The sequence below is a fragment of the Pan troglodytes genome, chromosome 4 (genome assembly GCF_028858775.2).
Source record: "Pan troglodytes isolate AG18354 chromosome 4, NHGRI_mPanTro3-v2.0_pri, whole genome shotgun sequence".
NCBI classification, from domain to species: Eukaryota; Metazoa; Chordata; class Mammalia; order Primates; family Hominidae; genus Pan; species Pan troglodytes.
The window spans coordinates 174426727-174451455 of NC_072402.2; the positions used below are offsets into that span (position 1 = coordinate 174426727).

Sequence of the window (24729 nt, forward strand, 5' to 3'; positions counted from 1 at the left end):
AGGCAGAGTTGAAGAGGAAGGCAGGGGCCAGATTCTGCTGGGACCACAGGCTGTGCAGGCACTCATGCTACTCTCCACATATTTCAGCTCTGCCTTCCAGGCACGAGGTGGGATTATACTTCCTGGCCCTCTTGGGTGGGACTGTGGGGCCAGTTCTGGCCAGTGGATTGTGACCAGACATGATCCATTGTGTCTGGGCTGAGCGATTGATGGCTGGTGGGTGCACCTCTGGAATGGCTGCTGTCAGGCTGGGTCCTCAAGTGAGGGTGACCTGGAGTCATAGACCCATGATGGACAAATGAGAAACAAACCTGTGTTGATTTAAGTCACTGAGATTTGGGGACTATTTGTTACGACATCCCCTAATCTATCCTGACTCTTACATAGACCATTGCATTCTGGCTGAAGAGAGAGGGGCAAGAAGAGAAGTGAACAAAGCAGCCAACTGAGCAGAAAAGACCCTTCCTTTCCTGTATCTCAAACCTCATTTCCCAAATTCAAATCCCAGAGTAGAAACTGTAGCAGGAGAAAAGATGAGGACATGGACGTTGAAATCAAACCTCCCAAGGATGCATCTTAGCTACCCCTGCAGTCTATTGAATAAGGTTGGCCCTGAGCAATCAGGCACTTCCTCTCCCTATGCCTCAGCTACTGCATCTGCATAATGGGAATAACAATGTTTCTTTAACAGGACTGCATGTGAGGATCAAGCCAAATTATAAATGTATGCAAGGACATAGTGGTGTCCAGCATACTTTTTTTTTTTTTGAGATAGAGTCTTGCTTTGTCGCCCAGGCTGGAGTGCAGTGGCATGATCTTGGCTCACTGCAACGTCTGCCTCCCAGGTTAAAGCAATTCTCCCTGGCTCAGCCTCCTGAGTATCTGGGATTACAGGTGCCCACCACCACATCTGGCTGTGTGTGTGTATGTATGTGTGTGTGTGTGTGTGTGTGTATTTTTAGTAGAGATGGTGTTTCGCCATGTTGGCCAGGCTGGTCTCAAACCCCTGACCTCAAGTGATCCACCCACCTCAGCCTCCCAAAGTGCTGGGATTACGGTGTGACCCACCACACCCGGCCATCCCTTTAGACAGAGCATACACTATTATAATGTCATCTTATACCCCAGTCCTCAATCTTCTTCCTTCATCCTCAACCACCAGCCTCCAGTGCCCAATCCCCAGTTCCTGATCATCTCCCTACACCGTGGGCCCCAAGGGCAGATCCTGCCACTGACTCACCTCTCCCACCCACCTCTTTCCTGCAGAGGCTGAAGAGGGGTGTTATGGTGCCAACAGGAGCAGCCTGGGCACACACTGCTCCTACACACACACACACACACACACACACACACACACACGAGACATGTGAGTTGATCAGGCCCTGACACCGTGTACATTCAAACTGCCCCGAAAGCAAAGTTCCCAAACCAGAAGGTGGTGAACACTTCTGGGCTCACATGAAGTCTAAAAAATTATTTTTTACTAGTTAAAAATTTTAAATCAGAATATTTCACATACGACGGCTTCTGTTGAAAATTTGGAAGATGCGGCTATACTGTGCCCCGGTCCCCTCCCCCGACAACCAGCACCTGGAGCAGAAAAGGCAGCTGCCCCTTGAGATGGGATCCTTGCGCCTGTCCCCAGCACTGCCCTTTGCCTCCCTGGCGATGGAGCCCAGCGTCTGTATGGTTGCCTCTGGAGCTTTAGCTGGTGTTTTTTATAGCAGACTTAAGAGGAAAGCAAAACATTTTTCATAACCCTTCTCTATCAAAAGTGGGAAACAAAAGACAGACCGAGAGAGGGCCTCGTGTCTCAAGAAATATAGGAGAGCTCATATCTCTTTGTGGAAGCAAGACCATCCCTTACATCGCCTAGCCTGCAGCGCCAATTTATATTATCGACCGGCCCCGTAGGCGTTTGAGTTTGCGACCCTGCCCTCACCCTGCTCATTCCCCTCCCGACCCAGACTAGGACCCTCTCTTTTTCCGATCACTCCCCCCAGGCACACCGCACGCGGCTGTCATTTCCTTTCTCCTTCAAGGCAGCCCTCTGTTTATTTTAACCCGATTAGGGAATGGGGGTGGGGCACAGGAGACTCCAGCAGCGGTCACTGCTGGAGGCTCCAGGAGACGACGTGACTTGACCAAGGTCACAGAGCTGGAAGGTGAAGTCGCCTAGACCCTACCCCCAGTCTCCCTAGCTGCCAAAGCCCAGCTCGTTCCTTTACACCCACGTCGCGGGCGCCGTGCGCTCTCGGGGCTCAAACACCGCGCGCCCAGTCGGGTGCGCTGCGCCTGAAGGTTGTTTTCCTTCGGCGAACGGCGCCGAGGGGTTAGGGAAACCTTGGGTCATGGTGTGAGGCGCGCCCCTGGAATCCACCAGCCTGCGAGGCTGGGACTGCGGGTGTCCCCGAGTCTGGCCTGCCAGCTCTGGTGGGCAGGGCACCTCTGCGCGCGGGCCAGGGCCCCGGCGCTCTCCCGCAGCCCCCTAACCAAGCCGCGGGCTGGCAGCGTACCGCGGCGCCCGGACGGCCCCGGAGCGCGGCCGCGAGGAAAGGGCGGGGAAGAGGACTGCAGCGGAACCTGCCCGGGGCACCCCTGCCCTGGGCGGCTCTCCGCAGGCTAGCGCCGCGCCGGGGTCGCCGCAGCCCCGGGCCCCTCCCGGGCCACCTGTGCGCAGACTGGCGGGCCCGCGAGAGCCCGGATCCGGAGCACCGATCCACTCCGGGTTTCAGACTCCTGCCCCTGTCCCTGGAGACCCCGCGGGGCGGTGGGAGGCCTCCACCCCCACCACCCCAAGCCCCTCCCTGGGGGAGCCTCAGGCATCGCCCAGAGGGATTCCCGGTGCTGGGGGTGGCCCGCGCGCGCCGCGCGGGGCGGCCCGGCCCCTCCTTCCTTCCCCCGCCCCTCCCAGCCGCCGCCCCGCTCCGTCGCTCCAGTCCGGGTTTTGCGGCGCCCACCGGCCCGCTCTCCGGCTGCGGGCTCCGCGGCGCGGCTGGCTCGGTGCGCGGCGCGGCTGGCGCTGCGCTCCGCCCCGGCTGCATTGCTGCGCTCCCGTGCCCAAGGGAGCCACGCGCCGCGTGCGCCCGGCAGCCGGCCGCCCGGAGGCAGCGCAGTCCGCTGGCATGGGCCCCGGGGGCGCCCCGAGCTGGGGCTCCGGGCTGAGGCGCTAAAGCCGCCCTCCCGCCCGCGGGGCCCCGCGCCCGGCCCGCCCGCCTGCCCGCCCGCGGCCATGGCCGTCCGGCCCGGCCTGTGGCCAGCGCTCCTGGGCATAGTCCTCGCCGCTTGGCTCCGCGGCTCGGGTGAGTCACGCCGCGCGCGCTCTGGGGAGGCTTGCGGGGGACCGTGCGCGCGAACGCTCGCTGCTCTGGGGGTCCCTGACCAGCGCTGCCAGACCCGGCTGGGAGCCCCCCGAGGCCAAACTTTGCGAGGCGGGACGCGGGGGGCTCTTCTTGCTGCTGCGCAGCTTCCCCGCGCGCTCTCCCGGAAGCCTGGGTTCTGCCAAGTCCAGGAGCAGCTGTCAGCCCGCGGGGCTGGCGAGTGTAGACACCCCACGCCTCCGGGTGGGGGAAGTTTGCTGGTTGCCTGGGCCCGGAGCAGGGCTGGGGGTCTGGATCAACCCCAGGGAGCCTGACTTTGAGGATTCGAAGATTAGAGGGTTTTGAGCCTATCCCAGTGCCCAGGAAATGGGGGGTGCGGGGAGCGTTTAAGATACCTCTTCCCGGTAGCATCTGCCCTAAACAGCCACTCACAATCTCCCAGCTTGGCACCTGGCCTCTGCCCACGTCCAGAACACAGTGTCCTCCTCTGTCCCCGCCACACACGCTCTCACACGCACACACTCAGGCGTGGAGGCGCATACACCAGCCCCCAGTCCTTGCAGCCAGCACAGTCAAAGCGCCGCGGTCCCGGTGGCCGGGGCTGTGGCTCCTGGCCTCCCTGGTGCGGGGGGCCAGAGTTGTGTGTGGTTGGTCCGCCAGTTTCCCCTTCTTCCTTAAACTCCATAGCCTTTCTTGGCCCCTGCATGCCCCATTGGTCACCCTAACCCACTGCTAACTCAGCCCTCAGCCCACCTCATTCCCTTGGGAGGGGGCTTGGGGGGAGGAAGTTCCCCTGCATCCTTTGTCTGCTGTCCCTGAGCCTTCACCTAGGCTGAGCTGTGGGGGCCTCCTGATCTCTGCCCCCCATGCACTTAGCTGAGTTGAGCGTATGTGTCTGTGGTGGTGGGGGGTGGGTGCCATTTGTGTGGTCAAGGGGGCTTGAGGCTTACCCTGGCAATTCTCGATTCTTGCTGCCCCTAGAACCTGGGCGGTTACTCCCCAGCCTGGCCAGGCCGCTGCTTATAACAGGGGTGTTGGAAGGGAGCATTGGGGTTTCTGAGCTGCCAAACCAGATTGATCAGAGATCAATGAGTGGGAGCTCAGGGGCCAGCCTGATGATTGAGGCCGATGGCTGTTTCCTTAAAGGGTGTCTCTGCGCAGCGCATCCTGCACCCACCACTGCCTGACCGCCCGCCCCATCCTGCCTCCTCAGTACCCCTCTCTACTCCATCCCACCCCTTCTATCTCCCTTCTCCATCAGCACCCCTCTTCTTCCCCAGGGCCTCTCCTTCTAATCCTGACCAAGCTGAGAGGCTGAACTGCTGTTGGGTGTGTGTCCGTGTCCCCCACATGTGTGTGTTAGGGGTGTGTGTGCAGCTCCACAGATGAGCACCCGGGTGCAGGTTGCACTGTTGTCCATGATGAGGTGGGGGTATTAGTGCCCCACACACAGGTGGGGTGTTGCCCGACACCCAGTAGGTACCCTGGAAATGTTTTCTGAGTTGATGCTTTTGAGGGCTGTGTGGTCATAGCTGCATGTCGCCCACGTGAGCACGTGTGAAGGCTGCGGGTTGACATGTGTGCCCGGGTAACCAGGGGGGTTGGCATGGTGTGTGCAGCATTGGCATGTGTGTGCCCTGATGAACGTGTGTGATGACCAGCATGCCGCACGTGTGTGACGGCTGTGTGCAGTTGCACAGGTGAGCGTGTACAGATAAGGGGGCACAGGTACCGGTGAAGCAGGGTGCTGCAGCCTGGAGCGGGGGGTTGCCACAGGGACTCCTCAGGAGGCTGTGGGGTGGGGAAACTGCATCCCTGGTTGGCAGGGCATCTGTTGAGGCCTGGCCCAAGGTTGCCCAGGGAGTCGGGAGGTGGGCACAGGCGCCGCAGGGGCTGACGCAGAGCCTGCCCCAAGGCATCAACTCTGCCCCTGGGCCTGCGGGAGGAGCTGCTGAAGGCCATGGGGTGGGGAGGGGCTGGCCCTACTTCTTTGGGACTCCCTTCCCCCTGTGCCCCACAGGCACTGGGCACATGTGGACGCCCAGGCAGGCTGGCCCTGCCGTGACCCGGGCTCCTCCCGCGCTGCCTTTTGCCTCCGTTGCAACAGCCTCCGGTGAAAAATGTGTCTGTGAGCCGCTGAGGGAGGGATGGCCAGCGGGCAGCAGGGGGCGCCGGGGGCCAGCGCGACCGACTGCAGCCGCTTGCTCCCCAGGCCACGCGCCCACCCTCTGTTGCTGGACATCACACAAAAGCCTGTCCCTTCAGCACACTCGCACCTGCAGGCCCTCTCTGTGCCCGCGCACGCAAGCACCCATCTGTCTCACAGGATTTTCCCTCTCAAACCCCGTCACACGCAGCTGGCATGCAAACCCCCACCCTGCCCCTGTGGTCTCCCTGTCACCCAGACCTCTGCAGTCTTGAGCAGGAGGGACTTGGGAGCTGGCTCCCTTGAAGATGGGGCTGAGGGGTGCCATGCTCTGGCATTGCCGCATTGCCCAACCTGACCCCAACCATCTAGCCTGGCTCCTCCTTCTCAGACCCCATCCCCATACTTAGGGCTGACCTAGGACTCGTCTGTCCACCCCCACACTTGGGAGAATGCAGCTGGCTGAGGGAGTCTTAATCCTCCAGGGCTAGGAGATACCCTGTTCCTGCTCGCCCTGCCTTGCAGGTGGGGTGGCCTGGGCTTTGGGGCCCCTAGGTCCCCCCAGGGGAGAGCTGGTCCTCTTGCTGCCTGCCTGCTCCCCACTTGCCTGTGTTGGGAGGGGGGGCTTCTCTCAGGAACCAGGGATAGGCATTGATCCAGGTACCAAGCCCACACCAGAAGTCACGGCCCTGGTTCCCAGGAGCAGCCAACTTTGGCCTCAGCCAAGGGCCAGAGAGCCCCTGTCTTCACGACCCTTCTTCCTGCCTAGTGCTGCTCTGGGCCCAGACCCACAGGCTGGAGCTCTGAGGCTTCAGAAGGCAGGAGCCTGCCCTGAGCTTGGGGTGGGGCTCCCCTGCTCTAGTGCTGGGCCTAGCTGCCACTTGGGAACCTGTGTGTCCACGCATATGCATGCGGGGCCTCCTGTTCTAGGCCACCCCTCTCCCAATGCCCCCTCCTCCCAAGGGCCCTGCCGTCCCCTCCTCCTATTCTCCCAGCCTGGGGCTGGAAGCCTTAGCGTCTCCCTTGCTTCTCCCTTCTCTCTCATGCTTCACATCTAATATGTCACCAAGTCCTCCAGCTCAGGCCTACTTGTGGCATTGCTCATGTCTCTCGACTTCTTTGTCTTCCTCCACTCCTTTCTCCCTCACCTGGACCACTGCAGCAGCCACCACCACCCATCCCCCTCGGGCCTCCTCCACTCAGACTAAGGCATCCCCTGGCATCCAGGCTGGAAATCTGCTAGAAAGCTTTCGGTGACTCCCAGTGCCTGCAGGTCAATCCAAACCTTGAGCCCCCTTGGGCCCTTAGGAAAATACCTTCCTCCCTCGTCATCGCCCCACATCAGCTCTGGCCTGGTCTATCTGGAGGTCGGGTGCCCTCCCTGGCTCTGACTGCTGGTGGGGTGGGCACCCCCAGGCAAGCTCCGGCTTCCAGACTGTAGCTCCTTTGCCTTGCAAAGCCTGGTGCCACTGACCCCGCCAGCATGCTCCCCACCCAACACCCCAACGTTGGCTCTGTCCAGACCTGGGACACACCCCTTTGCTGCTGCCAATCCCTGCACTGTGAAACCCGCAGCTTGAGTCCAGCCCCTCCCAAAGGCCTCCCACCTCCTCCCCTGCAAAGGGGTCCTGGCATACTGATGTGCTTTGGGTGGGCTAAGGAAAGACTGAGGTATTGAGTCCTCAGCCCTGGGGAAGCTGCCAGAAGCCTCTGACCTGAGCCTCCTCCTTCTCCTCCAGTGCCTCCCTCAGGTATTGCCATTGTTTATGGCGCGGTGACCCTGTTCTCTGCCCCAACTTGCTCTGAGTCACTGCCAGCCAGGTGCTGTTTCTCTTCATTTCTCCATTTTGAGTTTGGGCTCTCTTTGCAGGCAGGGAGGGCTGCTATTGCTGGGGACAGGGAGAGATGTTTGCTCTGCCCCTCTCAGCAACCATCCCATCCCTGTCCCTGAACACGGACTGCCATGCTCCAGGGAGGCTGGAAACGGCCTCCTGTCCAGGGTGGGGACCAGGAAAACTAGGCCCCATCCTGGGGTGGAGGATGCTGTGCCCCAGCCACGTGTATGGACAGCAAACCAGCTCACATTGGTGCATGCTTGTGGGCCACTCACGCAAGTTGTATGCCCATGTCTGTTGAGTAGGAACCCCCATCCCCACCCTGGCATGGATTTTCCCAGAGTGAATGTTTTCTTGAGCAAATGGTGTCATTCACAGAGTCACGTCAAGACGTGGGCTGCTCTGCACAGCTCCTACGTGGGGTGGGACTCCTGGTTCCTGAGGCTGAGCCCCAGGGCCCAACCACGCTCAGACAGGAGCTCAGCTTCCTGCAATCAGTTCCACCAGCCCACCCCTTTGTTCCTTGTCTGCTCCTGTGGGAGTGGCGTTGAAGGGTCCTCCTGCCTTCTGGGGAGTCTCACCCCGTATTCTTGCCAGGTGAAGCAGAAAGGACAGGCTAAGCTTTGGAGGCAGTCAGGGTCAACTTCCAACCCAAGCCTCGTGTCCTTGGACAAGCAACTTGCAGTCCCCAGCCTGTTTCCACATTGATAGAATGGGTCATGCTTGCTTTCTGGGGTTATAGTAACAGATTGATGGGCAATGTGGAGAGGGCACTCAGGGTGAACCCCGACACCTAGTAGGTGCCATAGCTTGTCTGTCTCCTTCCTCTGTGTTCCTTCGCATTTGTGGGGGGATGGCATGAGTTAGGACAGAGGTGGGGACTTAAGCCGCATCAGGGCCCGAGCCCAGACACAGGAGAAAAATGCATCTCAGTGTGAGCTGCTTCATTTCCCACTGACCCAGGCCCAGGCAGTGGCCCCTTCTGGTTGGAAGAAGCATCCCCCCTCCCCCGCCATCGACACATACACCACCCACTGCAGGGACTTGGGCCTGATTCAGACATCATTGCTTCCAATGCACAAGGGGCAGTTGTTTGGAGGTTCTGAAGATGAAGATTTGGGCTCAGCTTTTCGTGCAACTGTGTGTTGATGATCATCTCTGACTCTCAGGACATGGCACAGAGTGGGGCAGGAGCCCTGAGCAGAACGAAATTCTAGTCCTCTCTCTGCTATTTGATTGCTGTGTGATCTTTTAGACAAATCATTTAACCTCTCTGGGCTGTTTGCCTCTCTGTATACTAAAGGGTGTAGTATACCCAATGATGCCTATATTGGAGCCTGGGGTGGACTCCGCACTCAGCAGCAGGCTCCCCCAGGAACTGCTCACACCTGCCCAGCACCTGCCACAGACATCAGATGCCCTGGCAGGGGCTGCCTGCATCGCTGGAGAGCCAGGTGGCTGCTGGGGCAGAGCCAAAAGTGGTTGGGAGGCAGAACTGGGGACTGAGTCCCAACCCCTAGGCCAGGAATTGAGGGCCCACTTCTGCTGGCAAATATCTCCTATGTCAGAAACAGGCCTTCTCAGGGCGCCCAGAAGGTCAGGGTCCCAGTGCCCAAGGCCCACCCCCTTCCTGGGCACTGATGTCAGGTGCGACAGGCAGCTTCAGACCCCAGGGGCCCAGAACCCCAGGCACATGGAGGAGGTAGTGAAATGGGTGAGTTGGCAAGCTCTGTGGCTGGGTTTGGACCAGTACTAGGGTGAGGCCAGGCAGGTGCCTAGGCACAAAGGTAGGGCCAGCCCCCAAGAGTGCACGCCTCCTGGCCCTACATCCAGCTCCTCCCTGCATGGCTTCAGTTTCCTTGTCTGTACAACTGACTCAAAAAGAACCCACCTCCTAGGATTTTGTGCAGATTAGACGGGCTGAAGTGTGTCAGTGCTGGCACATAGTGGGCACTCAATACACGTTAGCAATGATGATGCCATGGCAGAGGGCACTGTTCAGTCCTCTCCTTCGGGAAGTGGGGGAGTCCTTGGCTGTCTTTGTGGAAGACGGTGCGACTGGGGAACCAGGAGGGAGGGAAAAGGCCTGAGGTGAGCTTCCCATTCTGGGCTGGGGACAGGCCTGGCTTCCTTTCTGTTTCTTGTCATGCAAGGGCAGGTGGTCCTTGACTGGCCCTCCCAGCCCTGTTTGAAGTGGGAGAGGGGGAGCCACACAGAGCTCTGGCAGCTGCTCAGCCCCAGAGTAACTGGGGAAGGGGAAGTTTTAGGTAGCATTTTGATGGGGGAGGGGCCATGAGGCCCCTGCTTCTGTGCTGTGGTGGGAGCGCCAAGGGCCAGCCGTCACCCTGACTGGTGGGGCCCCCAGAGCCGGGCCTCTCCCACACTGGGATATCAGAGCTGTGTCCGTCTGGAAGGCTCAGGGTCACCTTGAGCTCCAGGCAAATATGTAGCTGAGATGGGGAGGGGGTGGGGGGAAGGCCGGGGAAGTCTGTCTAGATTGACAGCACCTGAAGCGCCTTGGGGAGGGAGGTCCGGACCCTGCATCCCACCTCGGCCCTACGTGTCCCCAGCCAGGGCGGCAGGTGGAACTCCCGTGCCCCAGGCCAGCAGGTCCACTGGAGAGGCTGTGGGGGTCTACGGGAGTACTCCCTGAATTAGACTCTACCCCTCCTAATCGGGGCAGGGACCCAGTGGAGCCGAGGGGCCAGTGGTTTTTCCCAGCTCTGCATCTTTCCAGCACCGCCCCCCACCCCGCCCCTCCCCACCCACCCCACCCCCCCGCCCAAACAAATGTGCCCGTCACTGGCGGGTAGCAGCCCCTCCTCAGCGCGTGTCTCTGGCTTCGCCAGTCCCCGCCCCGCTGTCTAGGTAGCTTGGTACGCGAGGGCCCTTAGGCCGGCGGATCTGCGGGGCACGTGAGCTGCCGTGGAGCGCGGGTGCCCGAGCCCACGGCAGCCGGGGCCGAGGGGCTTCGCCATTCGCCGCGGCGCCCGTCGGGCGGGGCTGCGGGAGGCTCGCGCCCGGGGACGTCCAGGCCGGGGGTGGGTGCCGCGGGGCAGCCGGGCGCGGGGTAATTAACGCGCTGCAAACTCCGGCGGCCAAGCCGGGAAGGGGCGGGATGCCTCCGCCCGCCAGCCCGCCCGCGGCCGCCCGCCGGATTAGCGGCTCTTTGTTCGGGGCCTGTTAACAAGTTCCTGGCTGAGCGCTCGGCTGCCGCCCCGGGAGCGGGCGTCCAGCCTCCGGGCACCGCCGCGCGGCCGCCTCCGCCCCGCCTCCGTGCTGTAGCCCAGCTGCAGCCCCTGCCCCTGCCCGCCCTTCCCGGGCCCCCTGAGAAGTGGGTGGGCGCAGGGCTTCTCAGGCGATCTTGTGCCTGGGGCTTCCGAAGACCCCGGGCTGACCTCGCTGCGAAAGGGAGGGGAACGTCCCCATAACCCGAGCACCTCCTGCAGGCCGGGGCTTCCGATGCACCGGTGTCGCCATTCCCGTTTTACAGATGAGGCCGAGCACCGACTTGCCCCAGGTCCTGGCTGTCCTCTGCAGGCTGGGGCCCCACTCCAGCCCCTGACACCCAAATTCATTCTCCTTCTGCTAAGAGGAGAGACCCTGTGGCGGGAAGAGGAGGAGCCCCTGGGGGCTGTAGACTGTTACGTTTTTTATTCTTTATTAACTTGGTGATGGTAGTAATCTGGGCTCCGCCTACATCATCTGATCAAAACCTCAGGACAACCTACAGGTGGGTGAGGTTAGCCCCATGCGTCAGATGAGGACACATATCAGGGGAGGTCACACCGCAGGAAGTGGCAGAGCTGGGACCTTATTGGGCAGCTACTGCTCTGCCCGATCTCCCCCACCACACACCACACCCACCTTGTGGGCTCTCCTATGTGGCTATTTACTGCCAGGGCCTCTCTGGTATCCTATGGACTTGATGGGAGAAAGTCCAGAGACCCTGATTCTCTGTGTGGCCTCAAGTGAACTCCCTCACAGCCTGAAGCCCATTCCCCATCCCCATGCTGCCTCCTGACCCCACCTAGTGTGCTTCCAGCCTGAGAATGGCTGTCCAGGCCACCAGACGTTGATTATTAACTTCCTCTTGTGGTGTTGGCTTTCCTCACCCGTCGCCCTGAGCTTTAAGCCAAAGGGACTTGCCCGGGCCACACTTCTTCAGGCGACTGGGACTGTTCAAAACCACTTTCTTATAATGAGGGGGACTCTTTCCCAGTAAGCTCCCCAAATGGTTCTGGGCCCTTCCTTCTGGGGCCGCACAGGTTGGGGGAGCCCCTTTCAGTTAGTTAAGACAGGGCTCCCACCTGGCCACACCTGCCCCTTTCCTGGCCAGCCCTCCCCAGCCCTCTCAGCTGCTCCTCATGAGCATTGCTCCAAGCCCGAATCCCAACCCCCCACATCTTTGTTACCTGTCTGTGGGTGGTGGCCCAATTGTCACAGCCTCCTCAGCCCTGGGAGCTCACCACACTGTGCCACAATGCCCCAGCTTGAAGTGACATAGGACACTAAGTGTATCTGTTGCAAATATTAGAACCCAACTCACACTGGCTTAAGGAAAAAAAAGAAAAAAGAAGAAGAAGGAGACCATAATGGCACATGGAACTGAACTCAGGGGTGGCTGTGGCTTCAGGCATGGTTGTATCCAGGGAGAACAGTATGGCCAAGATCCTTCCCTCATCTCTGCTCTTGGGGATTTGGCACCACTCTCCAACAGCCTCTTCCCTCTATCCCAAGGTGGCTGCCAGGAGCTTCCGGGACTACATCCTTACAGGTCCAGGCCCAGGCTCCGCACGGGATAGGGGAGAAGAGCACATCTCTGCCCTCCACCACCCAACAAATGTCCAAGTCTTCCATCATTGGTCCACCTCCAGTGCCCTGCCCAGTTGTGTGAGCCAATCACCATAGACAGGGGTAGGATTATGCAGATTAGGTTGGGCCGGAGCCACCAAGGCCATTGTCCTGTTGTTACCCAGGCTATTTGCTACTCCTCTCAGCTTCTTGTCCACCAAGAAGGGTGGGCACAATCATCCTCAGATGTCATCAGCACATTTTGCCAGGTATTAAATAAGCATGCTGAATAGCACCAGGCACAGCCTGTGGCTCAGAAGTAAAGCGGGATCTGGATCAACACTATTTTATTGGCAGCATTAGAAAACACAGCTGGCCAGGCCGGGCGCGGTGGCTCACGCCTATAATCCCAGCACTTTGGGAGGCCGAGGCGGGCGGATCACGAGGTCAGGAAATCGAGACCATCCTGGCTAACATGGTGAAACCACGTCTCTACTAAAAATACAAAAAATTAGCCAGGCGTGGTGGCGGGCACCTGTAGTCCCAGCTACTCGGGAGGCTGAGGCAGGAGAATGGCATGAACCTGGGAGGTGGAGCTTGCAGTGAGCCAAGATTGCGCCACTGTACTCCAGCCTGGGTGAGAGAGTGAGACTCCGTCTCAAAAAAAAAAAAAAAAGAAAAGAAAAGAAAGAAAGAAAAAAATAGAAAACAAGGCTGGCCATTCAGCAGGTTTTGCCTGCCCTTCATTGTGCTGTCATCTGCTCATATATCTGCATTTGGCCATCTAAGATATTTTATCAGGTGCCTGGCTGGAATCCAGACACGCCATGTTTCTAGTCCATCCTTAATCTACCGTGGGACAGTAACCCCATAATAAGGGAAGCTGGTCTGGCGTGACTGGTCCATGGGGATCCCAGCAGGCCTCTCACGGTCCCTCCTTCCTTTGGTCATCTGCAGCTGATTGAGAAGCTCTTCTAGAACCGTGCCTGGAGTTTGCATAAGGCTCATTGGGCTGTGGCACCTCCAGTGGATGTTTGTTAGGTTTTGTATCTGGTCCAGCTTTCATTCCAGTCTTAGTGGGGTATTTTGGGGGGCCCTTCATCCCAGCAGCAGGGCCCAGGTGAGCTAGGTAAGTATTTCTCTTGACCTGTTTCTTTTCCAGCTGCAGAGCCTGCTCTTTAAGCTTCTGTTCCTTCTCTCAACAACCCAGTCTTCCGCCAGTGCTTCTTCTTTCCTAAATTTGTGAGAATTGTTTTTTTCTTGCTGCCTTCAAAGAACCCTAAGTGATACATTCACCAAACCAAACTTTCTTCCTTATGATGACTAGACTACAGCTCCTGCCCCACAGCCACCGGCATGCCACTTTCTCAGATGTCAGCAGCAGGGCTCAGCTCTTCTGGGCTCCTTCCTCCAAGCCCCGCCCCTGCCCTGTGTTTCTCTGGCGTTGCCCACAAGCCTCACGCCGCTGCACCTGTGCTCTGCTTCCGAGCGTGGTTCCTCCATCCATGCCTCTCACCTGTGGCTTGTCCTTGGTTTCGGGCCATCTTTCTATGTTGGGCATGTCTGGTCAGAGTCTGAGCCTGCCTACCTGGATATCTTGTAGTTGCCCTGGCACTTTTCTAGGGACCTTCTTTCTCCAGTTCCTTTAGGATCACACAACCAGAGGTCCATTTTTGAGACCCGCTTGGTCTTCTCAAGACCTCTTTCCTTTCAGACCCCTGGCTCCACTGGAGGCCCGTCTTTGGTGTGAATTCCTGAAGTCCACCACCCAAATGCCAGGACACCTTGAGAGTGGTCAGCATTCTGCCTCCCCCTACAACAGTGTGGTGTCCTGTCGAATGGTTAACAGTTGGCTCTTCAGGCAGGCTGGGGAACTAATTTGCCAATTTCCATAGTGTAAATACTCCCACCACCGCCTATATCAAGTTACCAATGTGATGTCAACTGGCTTAAAAATTCTAGAAATTGTAGTGATTGGCTGTCCTGAGCCAGGACAAGCTGGCTGCATACACCACTGCTCCTGACCAAGGTCACTCCCAGCCCCCTCTGAAGTGACCGCAGGCAGGGAGTGGACAAAGGCATCTCAGGCCTTCCCCTGCAGGACCTATTGACTTCCCAGGCTGAGAGGGCCAGCTTACCTCCTGGACACCAGACTCTGGTTAGGCCTTCCCCTGCAGGACTAATTGACTTCCCAGGCTGGAAGGGACAGCTTCCCTCCTGGACTTTAGACTCTAGTAGGTCGAAAGGTAGAGAGTCAGCTAGGACCTGGGAGGACTGTGCTTAAGGGCCAGGGCTCTGATGTGGATTAGAATCCTGAACTGGGTGAACTTGGGCAGGTTATTTAAGCTCTCTGTGCCTCAGTTTGCTCACCTGGAAAATGCAGACAATGAAAGGTTCCTACCTCATAGGGCTGCAAGGATTAAACGAGTCATTCCGTGTGGTGCACGCAGCCTGATGCCGGCTCACAGTAAATGCTCTGCAGGTGCGAGCTGTGTGGCCCGCCGGGTGGGGGATGCTCACTTTTGGCCCCCCTGTGTGACACGCCCTGGAAGTATTTGTGTGGAGGGGTGTGCGGAGCAGGATCTGCGGTTGATAAAACTGGCAGCAGCAGGTATCAAGGGCAGGGCCTGCAGGCCTGGAATCTGAGCAGGATCTTCAGTTGATGAAACTAGCAGCAGTGGGCGTCAAGGGCAGGGCCTGCAGGCCTGGAATCTTGGGAAGGTGTTCATTCTTGGATAATGAGCATTCATGAGGGGGCCTGAGAAGGAAGGTTGGCGTGGTGAAGGGTGAGTCACCAGAGTGACTTGGCTGAGTAGGACTCCTGACACCTGAGAGCCCGGGTGTGTCTCCAGGACATGCGGAGCAGAGAGGTGGCAGAGGCCACAGCCACATTTGAGAGCCCAGACAGGCCCAACAAGGACAGCCCACCTGCTGGCCTCAGGCCAACCTGTGACTTCAGAGCTGGTCCCTGGGCACCCCCTGCCTCTGCCCCAGAGTTCTGGGAACCCTGAGGCCAGAACAGGAGAGGGACTCAGGCTGGGACCTTGGCATGTGGTGGGATTTGGCCAGACAATGAGGGGAGGAGAAGGAGTGGACAGGCAATCCCAGTGGCAGCCTGTGTACAGGGCAGCCGGGAGGCGTGCAGCCCCGCTGGAGCAGACGGTGCCTGTGGGGTGCCAGCAAGCGACAGGGCTGTGACCACATCTCTGAGCTGGGGAGTGACAGGCAGTGAGCAGTGTTTAAGGAAGATTAATCTGGCAGCCCATGGAGGATGGATGGGAGCAGGGAGAGGCTGGAGGCAAGGAGACCAGCCGGGAGGCTGCCGTGGTCATCCAGGCAAGAAATGACGAGGCGTCCCTCCCTGATGGCGGGCAGACAGCGGGGATGGAGTAAGAGAGATGGATGTGGGAGACGCTGCAAAGGGGGAGATGTTGCATCTGGATGCTGCATGTGGGGGGGCGAGGGAGGGGGAGGAGGCAAACATGATTCAGAGCTCTGGAGCCTGGGGAAGTGATGTCAGAAACAGAAAATAGATGGGGAGCTGGGTTGGGGGAGAAGCTGAAAGATCAAGAGGCTCCGCCCAGGGAGCTCCACCCTGCCAGGCTATGTGCAGAGTGTGGACAGGGCGCCTGGGTCACAAGCAACAGAAACTGGCTCTGGGCACGTGAAGCCAAGGGAGGGGAACAGCGTTTCCGGGTCAGGCAGGCACTGGGGGCGAAGGGCAGACTTAAAGCCAGCTGTGGCCCAGGAGAGACGTCCAACAGGTCCTGGTGGTGCTGGAGCCATCCTGTTTCCTTTAGGGCACTGAAAGCCATCCGGGAAAGGTGGATTTACTTGGTTCTGTGAAGCCCTACGGGGTAGGTCGGTACCAGCAGGGAGAGACACAGGGAGGCTGAGGGAGACCCTCCCAGCAAGCAGAGGCTCGGAGGTCTGGGCGCGATGAGAGCCTCCACAGGGGGGCTCTATGGGACAGTCAGGGAGACCGTGGACAGGGGCAGGTGGCCTCGGTGAGTCTCGGTGGGAAAAGGGAAAGGACGGCTGGATACTGACTTGGACTCCTCTCAGCTCCACCCTATTTGGTCTTGAGAAGTTTCTTACCCTTTGAGAACTGGGCTTTCTGGACGGATGGCTCCATCTCGAGGGGGTTGGTAGTTTCTCCGCCGCCCATTGTTTTAACTGCTGAAATACTTTCTCAGGCCACAGCACCTCCACCCTCCTTTGGCGACCTCCTGCCATGGGGCCCTGGTGGGACTGTCAGTTATGAGAACCCAGCCTCTCCCTGGGGAAAGCACCTGTCCCAGCTGGCGAATGGTCCCGGAGATCCTGGGCACATGATTGGGCCAGGCTGGCCACATGGCCTGGGTTGAGCCAGTCAGGATCCTTGCCAGGGCTTCTCCCGCCTGGAGGCGGAGGTGCGGCCCCGATGCCTCCCGGGTTGGAGGCAGCAACGATGCAGGTTCCGACACTGGCCCAGGACTATTTCCCCCTTGTGTGGAAAGCGGCCGTGGGGCTGAGGCGGGTGAGGCCAGCGCACAGGGAGATCAGGGACAAGCGGAAGGAGGAGGCTGTCCCAGTGGCCCCGAGGCCCTGAGGCTCTGGTCCCTGCAGCTTTTCTCAGTCCTGTGAGCTGCTGTTAACAGCCTTCCTGGCCCTAGATCCAAGAACTTCCCGCTTTAACGCCCGTGTGAGTTGGGTTTCTGTGTCCTGCACCTGAAAGGGGCCTGACCGAGGATCTTAGGAGAAATGATGATGTGAGCAAAGCGCCCACCCAGAGGTAGCAAGGTGGCAGCAGGCAGGGCATTTAGCCCCCACGCAGCAGATAGAACATTCTAAAAAAAAAAAAAGAGAAAGAGAGAGAATTCACATAAAAATCCAAATGTCAGGCTTCTCTTGAAAAAGCAAAAGATCTGGGCTGGGCCCAGCGAGCCCATTTTCCTGGGTGGCTGGGGCTGGAACCTGGATGCCACTTTGGCAGATGAGCACCCCCCACTGCTAGGTGCCTCCATGCCCATGCACCCCCAGTGCCTGTGCACTCCCTGCCCTGTGCACCCCCACCACCTGTGTGCCCCCTTCTCTGTGCACCCCCTACCTTGTGTACCCTCTGTCCCAGGCACTCTCACACTCCGTGTCCCCCTCTGCCCTCTGCCCTCTGCCCTGTGCAGCACCACCACCTGTGCACCAGCCTGCCCTGCCCTGCACACCCCTACCCTGTGTACCCCCTGCCTTGTGTACTCTCTGTCCCAGGCACTCTCACCACTCCGTATCCCCTGCCCCATGCACCCCCAGTGCCTGCGCACTGCCCTCTCTTTGCCACTCACCCCCGCTCCCATGCACACCAAGGCTGCGTCTCCCCACCCTGTGCCCAGTGCTTGGTGGGTGTCAGGTACTGAGGCCATGGGCAGGGCCATCCCTCTCCTTCCCTCCCTCCCAGCTCTTGGAGTCTGCATTTGGGGCCTTAGATTTCGCCTGTTCAGTTTGAAGTGGTGGAGGATAGTCAGGTGGAAACATCTAAAAGATAATTGGAAACTGGGAGTGGCACTTTCAGATGCAATAAGGGTGGGAAGTGGAGTTGAGAGACCCTTTCATAAGGAGCTGATCACGGACATGCATGAGCTCGAATCCCATTCTAAGAGGATGATTAGGGAATGGCCATGGCTGGGGTGGAAAGGAGGATTCAGGGGACAATTTTGAGGAAGCCAAAAGGGGGCCCGGGAGAGAGCAGTGGGGGCCCAGGAGTGTGTGTAAGGTTTTGAGCAGGAGGGGAGGCAGCCTTGAGGAAGGCTTTGGCGAAGGCCCCGCCGATGAGGCCTGGAGGACACGCTGGGAGGAGGCAGGGAGAGCAGCCGGAGGACGCTGTGCTCAGAAGCAGCAGGAGTGAGCTGGGACAGTGTGAACGGTGTAGACAGACAGGACACAGAGGCCATTTGGAATTTGCAGTGCATGGAAGGATACCAGGTAGAAAAGGCACAGGATGCAGTGAAGGTTTCAGGGAGAAACTTGGGAAAGGGGGGCGAGGGCAGGACAAGCATACTTGCTGAGCACTGGCGATGTACTTGCACGAAAGCTCTCGATGGGTAGCTCAGAGGTGAGTGATGTGCCCACATCCCACAGCTACCATGGCAGAGCTAGGTGCCAGCCCCAGCTCCATGGCAGCAAAATGGGCAGAAGGTCCAGAGCCTCATAAAGCTTTTAAGAGAAGCAGAGGGGATGGGCTGAGGGACAAAGCTAGGTGACGATGGCACCTGAGCCATTAAAGCATTTATTGAGCACCTGCTGGGGCCAGGCCCGGCGTCAAGTGCCGCAGATGAGCATGAGGGCCGTGTGACCATGTGGGAGCTGGAAGCAGGGGCATGCTGGGTAGCCAGTGAGACAGGACAGTCCTGGAAGAGGTGACACTTGAACTGAGACCTGAATGACAGAAGGAGCAGGCTGCAGGTGCAGCAAAGGGCCTCCTCTGGTCTGGTCACAGAGAATGTGGAGCTGGGTGAGGAGAGGTGTGATGACTTGTGTCTGTGTTCATTTATACATGCATAGAAGCCACCTCTGCTTCCAGAGACGCACAGCAGGAGGGGCTGAGGGCACATTTGCTAGGGTTAGCTGGTCGGAGGGGGCCTGGCTCCCAGACCTGCTCTGCTGCTACAGCACAAGCCCAGGCCAGATACACTCTTCTGCCCCATCTATGAAATGGGAAGAATGACTGGGCCTGGGCTATCATGGAGCTGATCCTGAGGCCTGGGACAGGGGCAAGGGTAGAAGCCATGGGAGGGCGCAGGGAGCAGGCCAGGCAGGCTACTTCCACCCTTCACAGGCCTCAGCAACCCCAGGATCAAACAGTAACTGGTAAAATGAGCTTAGTCCAACCGATGGAGTTGGACTTTGATGCATATATATTTTTCTTTCCATTTTTTTAATTCTTCTTTGCCATTTTTTAATCAAGGTGAAATTCACATAACATAAAATTAACCATTTTAAGTGCACAGTTCATTGGCATTGACTACATTCACAATGTTATGCGACCATCACTTCTATCTAGTTTCCAAACTTTTTTTTTTTTTTTTTTTTTTTGAGACAGAGTCTTGCTCTGTTGCCCAGCCTAGAGTGCAGTGGCGCGATCTCGGCTCTCTGCAAGCTCCACCTCCCGGGTTCACGCCATTCTCCTGCCTCAGCCTCCCGAGTAGCTGGGACTACAGGCGCCCGCCACCATGCCCAGCTATTTTTTGTATTTTTGGTAGAGACAGGGTTTCACTGTGTTTGCCAGGATGGTCTCTATCTCCTGACCTCATGATCTGCCCATCTCGGCCTCCCAAAGTGCTGGGAATACAGGCGTGAGCCACCGCGCCCGGCCCAAACATTTTCATCAGAACAAAGGAGACCCCATTAAGCAGTCACTCCCCATTCTCCCCTTGCCCCAGCCCCTGGCAAACAGCAACTTGCTTTCTGTCTCTACGGACTTGTCTATTATGATATTTCATGTAAATGGAATCATGTAATTTGTGGTCCTCTATGCCTGGCCTCTTTCGCTTAGCATAATGTGCTCCAGGTTCATCCGTGTTGTAGCATGAAAGCATGCATCACTGCTTCATTCCTTTTTTTTTTTTTTTTTTTTTTTTTTTTGAGACAGAGCCTTACCCTGTCGCCCAGGCTGGAGTGCAGTGGCACAATATTGGCTCACTGCAACCTCCGCCTCTCAGGTTCAAGCGATTCTCCTGCCTCAGCCTCCCGAGTAGCTGGGATTACAGGCATGCACCACCACGCCCAGCCAATTTTTGTATTTTTAGTAGGGACGGGGTTTCACCATGTTGGCCAGGCTGATCTCAAACTCTTGACCTCAAATAATCCACCCACCTCGGCCTCCCAAAGTGCTGGGATTACAGGCGTGAGCCACCATGCTCAGCCTTCATTCCTTTTTGTGGTTAAATAATATTTCATTGTATGGATGGACCACATTTGGTTTATCCATTCACCCATTGGTAGACATTTGGGTCGTTTCTACCTTTTGGCGACTGAATAAGCTGTTTTGAACATTTGGGTACAAGTATCTGTTTAAAGACCTGTTTTCAGTTCTGTTGGGCATACACCTAGGAGTGGAATTGCTGGGTCATACGGTAACTATGTTAAACTTCTTGAGGAACTGCCAAACTATTTTCCTTAACAACTGCACCATTTTACATTCTCACTAGCAATAACGAGGGTTCCAGTTTCTCCATGTCCTGATTCTTATATTTGAAGTGTTAAATTCTTGCAAACATTTTTCTCATGTCTTGGTGCTCCTGCTTTGCTGGTGCCTGAATCTGTGTGTGGCCGCCAGGTTAGCCTGGTGTAGGTCTCGTGGTTCAAGATTGGCAACAGAGGACCGGAGAGGAGACCAAGCAGCTGGGAGCCCCCAGAGGTGCAGCTAGCTGTAGGGTCAGAGCGGGTCTGGGCCTCTCTCAGCCCTCTCGGACCCTGTGGACCCTGTTTCCCTCTGCAAGCCCCCTTTTGTCCTCCTTCCCCCTCCTCCACCCCCACCCCCAGCCAGGAGCTGCCCTCTCTGCCCCTCTGTGCTGCCGTTTTGTGTGTGTGTCTCGTCACCAGGATAAATGCGGCTACAAACAATGCGGCGGGCTGGGTGCTAATTTGTCAGACGCAGTGCGCGGCTGTGATTCCGAATACATTAACATTTTCACATGAAATCATTTCAATTTTTAGTGATTAAGAGGTATTTGTTTTAAAGCATCAGGGTGATTTGCTGCAGACCTGGGGGGCAGTGGGGGTGAGGGAGCCCCGAGTGTGATGTCACTCATGGCATCAGTGTGGGGAGTCACCACTCCACACCCACCTGTGCCCACCCTGCACTTCCTGGGCATGGGGCTGGAGGTGGCAGGACCAGGGAGTAGGAATCAGGGGACCCAAGAGTCCCTTGAGGGCACGGAGGCCCAGAAGCCTCAGCCCCCCCATCTTCCCCTGGCTTCCCTGGGTTGTTTGGCCTCACTCAAATATCGCCTCCTCAGCGAGGTTCCCCCTGGGCCTCCAACCTCAAGTAGCAGCCTGTCACTCTCTGCTTTAGCTTCTTCATGGCGTATATACACATTGGAGATGACTTTCTTGACTTACTTACTTGTTTATGTTCTGTACCACCCCCAGTTAAAACACACGCTTCTTGAGGGCAGGGACTATGGCCTGCTCATGCTCACTGCTCGTTCATGGATGGATGGATGGGTGATTGGATGGCTGGGTGGATGGGTGGATGGGTGGATGTGTGAAAGATGGATGGGGGCTGGGCGCGGTGGCTCATGCCTGTAATTCCAGCACTTTGGGAGGCCGAGGTGGGCGGACCACAAGGTCAAGAGTTCGAGACCAGCCTGACCAACATGGTAAAACCCCATCTCTACTAAAAATACAAAAATTAGCCAGGTGTGGCGGTGCGCCTGTAATTCCAGCCACTCAGGAGGCTGAGGCAGGAGAATCAATTGAACTGAACCTGGGAGGCTGACGTTGCAGTGAGCGGAGATCGCGCTGCTGCACTCCAGCCCGGGCAACAGAGCGAGACTCCATCTCAAAAAAAAAAAAAGAAAGAAAGATGGATGGATGGATGGATGGATGGATGGATGGATGGATGGTTGGATGGATGGGTGGATGTATGAAAGATGGATGGATGGATGGATGGATGGATGGGTGGATGGATGGGTGGTTGGATGGATGGATGGATGGATGGATAAAGTGGGTGGATGGGTGGATGGATGAATGGATGTTTGAAAGATGGATGGATGGATGGATGGATGGATGGATGGATGGATAAAGTGGGTGGATGGGTGGATGGATGGGTGGATGTATGAAAGATGAATGGATGGATGGATGGATGGATGGATGGATGGATGGATAAAATGGGTGGATGGTTGGGTGGGTGGGTGGATGGTTGGGTGGGTGGGTGGATGGATAAAGTGGGTGGATGGGTGGATGGATGGGTGGTTGGATGGATGGGTGGATGTATGAAAGATGGATGGATGGATGGATGGATAAAGTAGGTGGATGGATGGGTGGGTGGATGGGTGGGAGGTGGATGGATGGGTAGATAGACAAGTAGATATATGGATGGATGGATCAATGGGAGGGAAGGTGGATGATTGTTCAGGGGGCACAGAAGACTCCCTTGCCATATTGGGCATCCTATCATCCCTGAATCAGTCCCTCAAGTCCCCAGGCAGGCCACCTTGGGTGTGCCAGGCTTCTCTACACCTGGGAAGTACAAGTTCATTACCACGGGGCTGGTTCATTACCACAGGCCTCCAACCCTCTCACTTCCACATCACTGCTCCTTTTTTTTTTTTTTTTTTTTTTTTTTTTTTTGAGATGGAATCTTGTTCTTTCTCCCACACTGGAGTACAGTGGCGCGATCTCGGCTCACTGCAACCTCCACCTCTCTGGTTCAAGCAATTCTCCCACCTCAGCCTCCCGAGTAGCTGGGATTAAAGGCGTGTGCCACCATGCCCAGCTAATTTTTGTATTTTTAGTAGAGATGGGGTTTTGCCACGTTGGACAGGCTAGTCACAAAACTTTTACTCTTTAAAGCCTGTCCCTGTCACCTTCCTCTCTGGGTGCCATGAGAACTGCTCTAAGGGGCTCCCTAGGCCTTCAGACAGACCACCTCCGCCAGGTCTCAGCTGTTGCCAGTCGTCTTGGCTGGGGACCCTCTACTCCCTTCCCAGGAGCTCCCAAGCAGGGTGGCCCTCTCCAGAGCAGCTCACAGTGCGCTAAAGCCTGGGCTGGAGAATGTGCCTCCATGGGGCATGGGTGCGGTGTGCACCTGCTTGTATGCTGGCTTGTGTGTGTTGTGCGTGTGTGTGTGTGCTGGTGTGTGTGTGCCAGCGTGTGTGTGTGCTGCTGTGTGCTGGCATGTGTGTGTGTGCTGGTGTGTGCTGGCATGTGTGTGTGTGCTGGTGTGTGCTGGCATGTGTGTGTTGGTGTGTGTGCATGTGCATGTGTCCTGGTGTGTGTGTGTGTGTGTGCTGGTGTGCATGCTGGTGTGTGTGTGTGTGCACTGGCGTGTGTGTGTGTGTGCTGGCGTGTGCATTCGTGTGTGTGTGCTGGTGTGTGTGGGAGTGTGTGCTGGCATGTGTGTGCACTGGCGTGTGTGTGTGCTGGCATGTATGTGTGGGTGTGTGTGTGCTGGTGTGTGTGTGTGCTGGCGTGTGTGTAGGTGTGTGTGTACTGGCGTGTGTGCTGGCATGTGTGTGTGCGTGTGTGCGCTGGCATGTATGTGCTGGCATGTGTGTGTGCTGGCGTGTGTGTGTGTACTGGCGTGTGTGTGAGTGTATGTGCTGGCGTGTGTGTGTGTGTGCCGGCGTGTGTGTGGGTGTGTGTGTGCTGGCCTGTGTGTATGTGCCGGCGTGTATGTGTGTGTGCTGGTGTGTGTGTGTGTGTGTGAGATGGGAGGTGATCAGGCCTTTGCCCAGTTCCTGCAGCCTCGCTCTGTGGTGGCCACACAGAAGCCCGTTCCTCATCCTTCTGTTGCCCCACCCCCCACCTCCGTGCCTCGGGTCAAACCCCTCCCTCACCTACCCCAGTGAAAGGAAAATAACTAGAAGCTTTTATCGTTCTGCAGAAGCAACATCAGAAAACAATTATTGTTTTAATTACCTGCTGTCGCCATACAAGACAGGGAGGTTGTAAAGTGTGATAAAATCTTTCATGTTAATGGACTGCCAGCCCGGGCCAGGGCTCGATTTATGGGGCTGCAGCTGGTAACTCCAGGCAGCTGTATGGAACCCCCAGGGCCCCTCTCCCTGTCCCTGGGGCCAGGGCTCCAATGCCAGGGACCTGGCACCCCTTTTGTTCGTCACATTTTACCCAACACAGCGGGGATGCTGGCCTTCTCTGTGCAGGAATGCTCAAGGCCAGCACGCATCCAGGTGTGACCTGGGGGCTCCATTCCTTAGGAAGGCAAGCCTTGGGCTGGCCCCTCTTTCTGCCCCATGGAAGGGGCCTAGCCGTGGGCTGGGCTGGTTTTCCCTGACAGGCCCTCTCGCCACCACTCGGCTCTGCTGTGCACCACCTTGGACCCTCCTGCAGTGCCCAGAGCGGGGCTTCCCCATAAGCACAGTGACCTCACACCTGTCTCCTCGTCTCCTGCCCACCTCCACCTCCCAGAGCTGACCCCTGGCCGCTGCTTCCTGACTGAAGTCCTCATCTGTCCTGCCCTCAACCCACCCATCCCCACTGCTGTACCCACCATCTTCCCAAAGCCCACTCAAGCTGGTCCCTCCTCAGGTACCAACCTTATTTTCTCCTAAGTACTTTCACTTTCACACACTTTCTCTCTCTCTCTTTTTTTTTTGAGACAGAGTCTCACTCTGTTGCCCAGGCTGGAGTGCCGTGGTGCAATCTCGGCTCGCTGCAACCTCCACCTACCTGGCTCAAGTGATTCTCATGCCTCATCTTCCCGAGTAGCTGGGACTACAGGTGCCTGCAACCACGCCTGGCTAATTTTTGTATTTTTAGTAGAGACGGGGTTTCACCATGTCGGCCAGGCTGGTCTCAAACTCCTGACTTCAGGTGATCCACCCGGCTCAGCCTCCCAAAGTGCTGGGATTGCAGGCGTGCGCCACCATGCCTGGCCTCACACTTTCTCACTGAAGCCTCAATGCAGAGTTTGGAG

At 57.5% G+C, this 24729-nt stretch overlaps 1 protein-coding gene across 4 annotated transcripts in view; it reads left to right on the plus strand.

Annotated features, from left to right (window-relative positions):
- The first annotated feature begins 3039 nt into the window (after window positions 1-3039).
- UNC5A (unc-5 netrin receptor A) overlaps window positions 3040-24729 on the plus strand; it is a 70184-nt gene continuing 48494 nt past the window's right edge. For 2 of the 4 annotated variants that reach the window (XM_016954306.3, XM_016954307.3), the window contains exon 1: window positions 3198-3302. In XM_016954306.3, coding sequence (XP_016809795.1) covers window positions 3233-3302 — 70 coding nt within the window. In that variant the 5' untranslated portion in view covers window positions 3198-3232. Of the gene's footprint in view, window positions 3303-24729 lie in introns of all 4 variants that reach the window. The other 2 variants (XM_016954304.3, XM_016954305.3) reach the window with 2 other exon arrangements.